This window comes from Aotus nancymaae, unplaced genomic scaffold (genome assembly GCF_030222135.1).
Source record: "Aotus nancymaae isolate 86718 unplaced genomic scaffold, 86718_ANA_hifiasm-v0.15.2.pri h1tg000014l, whole genome shotgun sequence".
NCBI classification, from domain to species: domain Eukaryota; kingdom Metazoa; phylum Chordata; class Mammalia; order Primates; family Aotidae; genus Aotus; species Aotus nancymaae.
Window position 1 is genome coordinate 110,847,725 of NW_026988425.1, and position 8,263 is coordinate 110,855,987.

An 8,263-nucleotide genomic window follows, 5' to 3' on the forward strand; every position below is an offset into this window, starting at 1 on the left:
CCTAAGATTTATCTAAGGTGGTATGTGCGTTTTGCTGTCTTCCTTACACATAGCATTTGGAGCATAAGCTTTTATGACAATTCAAGTCTAAATTGGTATTGTTCTACTGAAGGCGATATGTTAAGATCTCAAACGGGGTCTGGTCTCAGAGATTTCTCAGCTGTGTGATAGTTGACAAATTATTTAATTTCTTGAGTCTCTACTTTCGTCTTAGTAAAATGAAAAATACACTTGCTTGCCTGACTGCCAAAATGTCTGTGAGGACATGAGGCAAAAACGTGAAGGAAATGTACAAAGAGGAAAGTATTGTGCAGATATGAGAGCAGGGAAGTACAGGGAGAAGCGAGTACATGGAAAACGTTATTGCAGATAATATTTTGACAAAATTTTCAACTGTTTTCCGACTTTCATTGCTCTATGTAGGATTGTTTTCTTGATAATGTTACATTAATTTTGTTTAACAATTATGCCTTTAATTAAAAGAAACTTTTCCCTGTGTTATTATACTTTTTCTCATTTGTCAACAAACATATTTGTGTTTTTACCTAAGAATGGTGAAAATAAGCATCGTTATCTTGTTCTAGTTCTCAAAGGGAATGCTTTCAACTTTTCCCCATTAAGTATAACATTGGCTGTGGATTTGTTGTCTATTGCCTTTATTATGTTGAAATATATTTCTTCTATACCTGGTTTATTGAGGATTTTTATCATGAAGGGATGCTAAATTTTATTGAATGGTTTTTTCCTGCATCTATTGAAATGATCATATAGTATTTGTCCTTAATTTTGTTTATGTGATGTATCACATTTATTAATTTACATGTGTTGTACAATCCTTACATCCTTGGGATAAATCCCACATGATCACGATGTATTATCTTTTTGATGTACTGTTGGGTTTAATTTGCTAGTATTTTGTTGAGGATTAATCCTCAACAAATTAAAATTAATAATTAAAAAATTATTAATTTTGTCAAACTAATCAGCAGAACAAACAACCTACAGATGAGAAATGTTGTCTATGTTCATCAGGAATATTGATCTGTAGTTCTGCAGCGTTTTTTTTTTTCTGTGTGTGTATGTGTGTTGTGCCCTTGTCTGGTTTTGGTGTCAGGGTGATACTAGTCTTGTAGAATGAGATAGGGAGAATTCCCTTCTTTTCAATTTTTTCGAATAGTTTCAGAAGGATTGGTATTAGCTCTTATCTGTTTGTTTTGTAGCATTCAGCTGTGAATCCATCTGGTCCTGGGCTTTTATTCTGTTGGGAGATTATTTATTACTAATTCAATCTTGCTACTCAATATTGGTCTGTTCAGGAGTTTCTTTCTTTCTGGTTCAATCTCAAGAGGTTGTATGATTCCAGGAATGTATCCATTTCTGCTAGGTTCTCTAGTTTGTGAACACATAGTTGTTCATAGTGGTCTCTGATGATCTTTTGTATTTCTGTGGTATCAGTTGTAATATTTTCTTTTTCATCTCTGATTGTGTTTATTGGATCTTTTCTTTTCTTGGTTAGTCTGGCTAGTGGTTTATCAATTTTGTTTATCTTTTTGAATGACCTCACCTTTTTGTTTCACCAGTCTTTTGTATGGTTTTATAAATCTCTGTTTCATTTAGTTCTGATCTGATCTTTGTCATTTCTTTTATTATGCTAACTTTGGATTTGGTTTGTTCTTATTTTCTAGATTCTTGAGGTTCAACATTAAGTTGTCAATTTGTGATCTTTTTACTTTTATGATGTAGGTATTGAATGGTATGAACTTTCCTCTTCACAGTGCTTTTGCTATATCCCACAGGTCTGGGTATGTTAAGTTTTCACTTTCATTAATTTCAGATATTTAAAAAATTTTCATCTTAATGATCTATATCTAGATAACCCTGAAGACTCTGCCAAAAAAAATCCTTGGATTTCATAAATGAATGTAGTAAAGTTTCAGGATACAAAATCAATATACAGGAATCAGTAGCTTTTTTTATTGCATTTTAGGTTTTGGGGTACATGTGAAGAACATGCAAGATTGTTGCATAGGTACACACATGGCAGTGTGATTTGCTGTCAGTAGCTTTTTTTTTTTTTCTCCAAGAAAATATTTAGTGCATATTATCAGTGATTATGTTTTACAGAAAATTTAAATACATGCACTTTTCACAAATACAAAATGGGAATCAAGACATCTATCAAATTTAAATGTTAAACCAAGTCCTGGTTTTCAGAATTCAGCAGCCAATCATGGTTCTGTCCCACGGCCACTAGTCCATGATTTCCGATAGCTGTGGATCTTTTCTATAATTGGAACAAAATTTTCTTTATATGTGACAATTGTTTCCACATAAAATCCTTTTGGGGTTTCAGATGGTTCACTGAACATTTCACTTGTTGAGCCATGCTTTTGGTCTACTTCATCACCTGACGACTTCATCATTTTCTGGCCTACGTAAACCAGTGAGCCCAACAGAGACCAGGTGCCAAGCCCGTAGACTACCGACATCCGCCGATACCAGGCCGTGAAAGGGTTTCGAGGCATGGGTACGCCGGCGAGGGCCTCAATTCTTGCAGGGTCTCAATTCTCGTCAGTAGCATTTTTATACACCAATAAGAATCTAGTTGAGGGTAAACTCAACAAGACAATCTCATTTGTAAAAGCCAGAAAAAAAATGTATTAACCAAGGAGGTGAAAGATCTTTACAAGGAGAACTGCAAAACACTGATGAAGGAAGCTGTAGGTGACACAAACAAATGGAAAAAGATCATATGTTCATATATTAGAAGAATACATATCATTAAGATAATCATACTGCCCAAAGCAATCTAAAGATTTAACACACTTTCTATTGAATTACCAACGTAATTTTCATGGAATTAGAAAAAAATTCTAAAATTTATATTAGACCAAAACAAAGCCTGAACAGCCAAAGCAATTCAAGGAAGAAAAGAAGTTCTAGGTATCACATTACCTGACTTCAAATTACACCACAAGGCTATAGTAATCAAAACAGTACTGATATAAAAATAGACACATAGTCAGTGGAACGGACTACAGAACCAGAAATAAAGCCACATACCTACAACCAACTGGTCTTTGACAAAATAAATAAAAATATATGGTGGAGAAAGGACACCTTATTCAATAAATGGTGCTGGGATTATTAGATAGCCACTACAGAAGAATAAGACTGGACTTGTACTTCTCACCATACACAAAAATAATTCAAGATGGATTAAAGACCTAAAAGTAACACTTGAAATTATAAAGACCATAGAGGGAAACCTAGAAAAAAACTCTTCTGGACATTGGCTTAAGCAAACAATTTATTCAAAAGGAAACACAACCAAACAAGAAAAAAAAAAAAAACTAGACAGATGGGACTTAATTAAGCTAAAAAGCTTCTGCAGAGCAAAAGAAGAGAAATAATCAGTAGAACAAACAACCTACAGATGAGGACAAATATTTGCACACTATGCATCTGACAAAGGGTTAATATTCAGAATCTACACAGAGCTCAAACGACTCAGCAAAAAGCAAATAACTCCATGAAAATGTGGGCAAAAGACATGAACAGGCATTTTTCAATGGAAGACAGGTAAATGGCCAACAAGAAAAATTGCCAAACATTACTAATCATCAGGGAAATGCAAACTAAAACCACAATGAAATATCACCTTACACCAGTCAGAAAGGCCATTATTAAAAAGTCAAGAAACAATAGATGTTAGCAAGAATGTGGAGAAAAGAAAACTCATACAATGTTGGTGGAAATGGAAATTAGTACCTTAATGGAAAGCAGTATGGAAATTTCTCAAAGAACTAAAAATAGAACCACCATTTGACCCAACAATTATACTACTGGCATCCACCCAAAGAGAAAGAAATCACTACACCAAAAAGATACCTGTATGCATATATTTATTCCAGCACTATTCACAATAGTGAAGTCATGAAATCAAATTAAGTGTCAATCAATGGTTGAGTGGATAATGAAAATGTATTCGATATACATCAAGGAATACTATTCAGTCATGAAAAAGAATGAAACGCCTTTTGCAACAACATGATTGAACATGGTGGCCATGATTTTAACTGAAATAACTCAGAAACAGAGAGTCAAATGCTGCATGTTCTCACTTATAACCGGAAGCTAAACAATGGTTGCACATGGACCTACAAGTTGGAATAATAGATCTTGGAGACTCAAAAAGGTGGAACATTTGAAAAATTACCTGCTGGGTACTTTTTGAGTTATGGGTACACTAAAAGCCCAGACGTCACCACTACACCATATATGCATGTAAGAAATCTGTGCTTATATCCTTAAATATATAAAAATAAGAAATTAAAAGACCAGACTCAGTGGCTCATGTCTGTAATCCCAGCACTTTGGGAGGCTGCAGTGGGAGAATCACTTGAGGTCAGGAGTTGAAGACCAGCCTGGCCAACATGGCAAAACCCCTTCCCTACTAAAAACTAAAAAAAAAATAGCCAGATGTGGTAGCACGTGCCTGTAGTCCCAGTTACTCAGGAGGCTGAGGCAGGAGAATTGCTTGAACCTGGGAGATGGAGGTTGCAGAGAGCCGAGATCATGACACTGAACTCCAGCCTGGGCAACAAAGTGAGAACCTGTCTCAAAAAAATAGATAAATTAAATTAAATTTAATTAAATAGGTAAATTAAAACAAATGAGAAATGTTGGAAGCAAAACAATAAGTAGACACTCCATGTAAGTGAAGCCTTAAAAAAGAAATGAAAGGAAGCATCTCAATACTATTATGAGATAAGAAAAAATAAACCATACAAGTACATTTTATAATGAAAAACCAATACATAGCGCAAGTATGTTGAACATGAGTCTTTAAGTACCAAGTTACAAAACTTCACAATACTTGAGGCAATGTCTACAGGATATAAATAAAAGGAGAAATTAACAGAAAAAGCACTGAGTATGAAAGACAGAAATGACACAATGACAGTGCACAGCAAAAAGACAATGTAACTTTCTATGTATCCATGGAAAAGTTATAAAAACTGACCATATTAGGGTACAGAAAATTATTAAAAGGAGAACTACAGAACAAATTATTTAAGTAATATAAAATTGGGATACAGTTTTAAATGCAACAAAATATTTTGAACCATTAATTTTTAAAATTGATTTTTATCTTAGGTTAATAAAAAACAAGAATGTTAAACTTCAAATCCCAAAATATCAAGGAAATCAAAATGACAACACTAGAATATGACTAACACTGTGTGGGGAGCCAAATTTATGTTAGACATTGACATTATTGAAGAAGAATGTGAGAAAGTAAATGAACTAAATAACCAGCTCAATAAGAAAAAGACAAAAAATAAATGTAAGGAAAGGAAAAGGAAAAATTTAATTAAGATTAGGAGTATATAACTAGATTTAAAAGAAAAAGAATACATTAATCCTAGTGCTGGCTCTATTTCTATTTATGTATTTTTCAGAGACAGGGTTTTGCTCAGTCACTCAGGCTAGAGTACAGTGGTAAAATCATAGTTTATTGCAGACTTGACCTCCTAGATTCAAGGGATAATCCTGCCTCGACCTCCCAAGTAGCTGGGACTACAGGGCATGCCACCGCACCTGGCTAATTATTTTTACTTTTATTATTTTTTTAGAGACAGGATCTTGCTGTGTTGCCCAAGCTGGCCTTGAACTCCCCTTGCCTTGGCCTGTCAAAGCACTGGGATTACAGGTGTGAGCTACCATGCCCAGCTTGGCTCTTCTTTAGAACCAGATCAACTACCGACAAAGCTGACTTGGAAAGAAAATCTACAATACAAATGTCACAAACACATGTATATTCAGCAGTATACACAAAAAACAGCAACTAAACACAGATGAAGTGGGTGAACTTGCTATTTATTAAAATTGACTCAAAAGAGGTAGAGACCTAGTAGCATTTCTCAATCCTTGCTGCACATTAGAATTGTGGAAGTAGGAGGTTGGTTTAAAAATAAAAGCTTAACTAAACTGAACTAATGTATGCCCATACCCCCAGATATTCTAATTTAACATTTATGTCAAGCTTGAGCATCAGCATTTTTGAAAGAAATTTCTAAGTGACTGCAATATGCCCCAAAACTTAATCTGATTTCTGTAAGAAATTTCTTTCAGGCCGGGCGTGGTGGCTCACGCCTGTAATCCCAGCACTTTGGGAGGCCGAGGTGGGTGGATCACAAGGTCAAGAGATCGAGACCATCCTGGTCAACATGGTGAAACCCTGTCTCTACTAAAAATACAAAAAACTAGCTGCGTGTGGTGGTGCGTGCCTATAATCCCAGCTACTCAGGAGGCTGAGGCAGGAGAATTGCCTGAACCCAGGAGGCAGAGGTTGTGGTGAGCCGAGATCGCGCCATTGCACTCCAGCCTGGGTAAGAAGAGTGAAACTCCTTCTCAAAAAACAAACAAAAAAGAAATTTCTTTTAAAAAATTAAGAAAACTGTCTAAGAGCTTTATCCTAAAAAGCACCAGGCCGACTGATACAAATCCCTTTCACATTATTAAAGAAAAGGTTATGCTGATGCCATTTTAAATGTTTCATAGCAAAAGAAAAAACATCCAAAACCATTTTTGTAAGACCAGCATAATAATCATGCCGAACCTTAAAAGGTCTGCATAGAAACTGAAGAAATAAAACTGTATTGCGATCTCACATCCTATCAAAGAATTGAGCAGAACATTATAAGACAAATATGGTACAGTGAAAAAAAGTTTGTACCAAGATGCAAGAATAGATTCTTAATACAAATCTATTAAAATAATTCACTATATTGAAAGGTCAAGAAAAAGTCATAAATATCACAACAGTCATCAAGATGGCATTTAATGAGTTGATGGTCATGCATGATTAAAATTAAATTAATCATTTTATTTCAATAGCCATAAGTGAACGCTTGCTTCACATGTTAAAAATATTATGCATTTTAACCAAAGCCAGCCTTCTGCTTAATTGTGAGAGACCAGAAATATTCACATTAAAGACAGAAACTAGTTGAGGATTTCATCTAACACTACCAGTAAATGGTGGGGCTCCAATTTGAACACAGATCTTTTCTGTGTATTGTGGATAATGATTTCCAAGAAGAATCAAATCAATATATCAATCAATTCATCAAATGATATTATATCATGAAAAGGTAGATTAAAAACCATCATATGTCTCTGTGAAACAAACCCCAAAACTATGAAAACTTAGATTTGCATATTTATCTCATATTGATATGTTTTTAAATGCACAGAAAAAGTCTGAAAAATCACACACAAACTCGTTACCATGATGAGAGAGAAGGGGAGCATTGCAAAGGAATATTAATTACTTTTTATAGTTTATAAAGTGTTTATATATTCTTTTAGGTCCCCCCACTTCCTGTCCCCAAGGGGCATGTTTTACTTTCATAATCAGAAAAAGTGACAAATTTCCAATATAGACAAAAAATTAAATGAGTCACCTAGAAATATTAAGGCAATTATTACTTATGAAAATATTTCTATGGCACAAGTAGAACCATGATTCCCCCACCAGTAAAGCCAAGGAAAATAATCTAAGGAGATGTTTTAATACTATTTAAAAATTCAAATAGTGGATACTTCTTTTGCAGACTCCTTTGAATAAAACAATACTTCCATTAAAATCTGTGTTCTCTTATGGTGATGAGTGTTTGAGAGATTATTTAAATGTGCTTTTCCCTGGGAGAAAACCAAAGGCAAACACTGTTGCTGTCCTGGCCCAGACATCCCCTTCTGACCCCTTCCAGCCCGACTTCTGGTCTTCCTAACTCTTCCAGGAACACAGGAGCTGCTAGCTGGCAGGCCAAGGTTGAATTTGGCTCACAGTTGTATTTTGTTTGTCCTGATTTAAATTACTGGTGTTAGTTGCCAATATTGGACATTTGGGAGACTCCACAAGGAAATATCCAGTCTTCTTGAAAACCTGGAGACTCTGGTAGGGCTGACCCATAGTCTTGCCTGGGATGGTCAGAGCCCTGGGCGAGCGCGGCTGGCTCAGCTACTGATGTCCTTGGTCCCCTGATGGACCGCATGCTTGAGGAATGGACTTGTGTCTTACAAATCGTTACAAACCTTTCAAAGCCTACATCTAGCCCTCCTCTGAAGTCACTAACCATTGACAAGGATGGATGGTGTCATCCTATTCATGGAAAATTTTCATTTTATGAGAAAGCAAACCTGTAAACAACATTTCTGCTCACATTTCAAGTACTAACCTGTCAAGGGATATGTT

At 35.3% G+C, this 8,263-nt stretch overlaps 1 protein-coding gene across 1 annotated transcript; it reads right to left on the reverse strand.

Annotated features, from left to right (window-relative positions):
- Positions 1-2,070: 2,070 nt before the first annotated feature.
- Positions 2,071-2,565, reverse strand: LOC135274821 (small integral membrane protein 26-like). The gene has a single exon (XM_064375801.1). It carries the CDS (start codon positions 2,523-2,525, stop codon positions 2,229-2,231), a length of 297 nt encoding a protein of 98 aa, XP_064231871.1. The 5' UTR covers positions 2,526-2,565; the 3' UTR covers positions 2,071-2,228.
- Between the last annotated feature and the right edge of the window lie 5,698 nt (positions 2,566-8,263).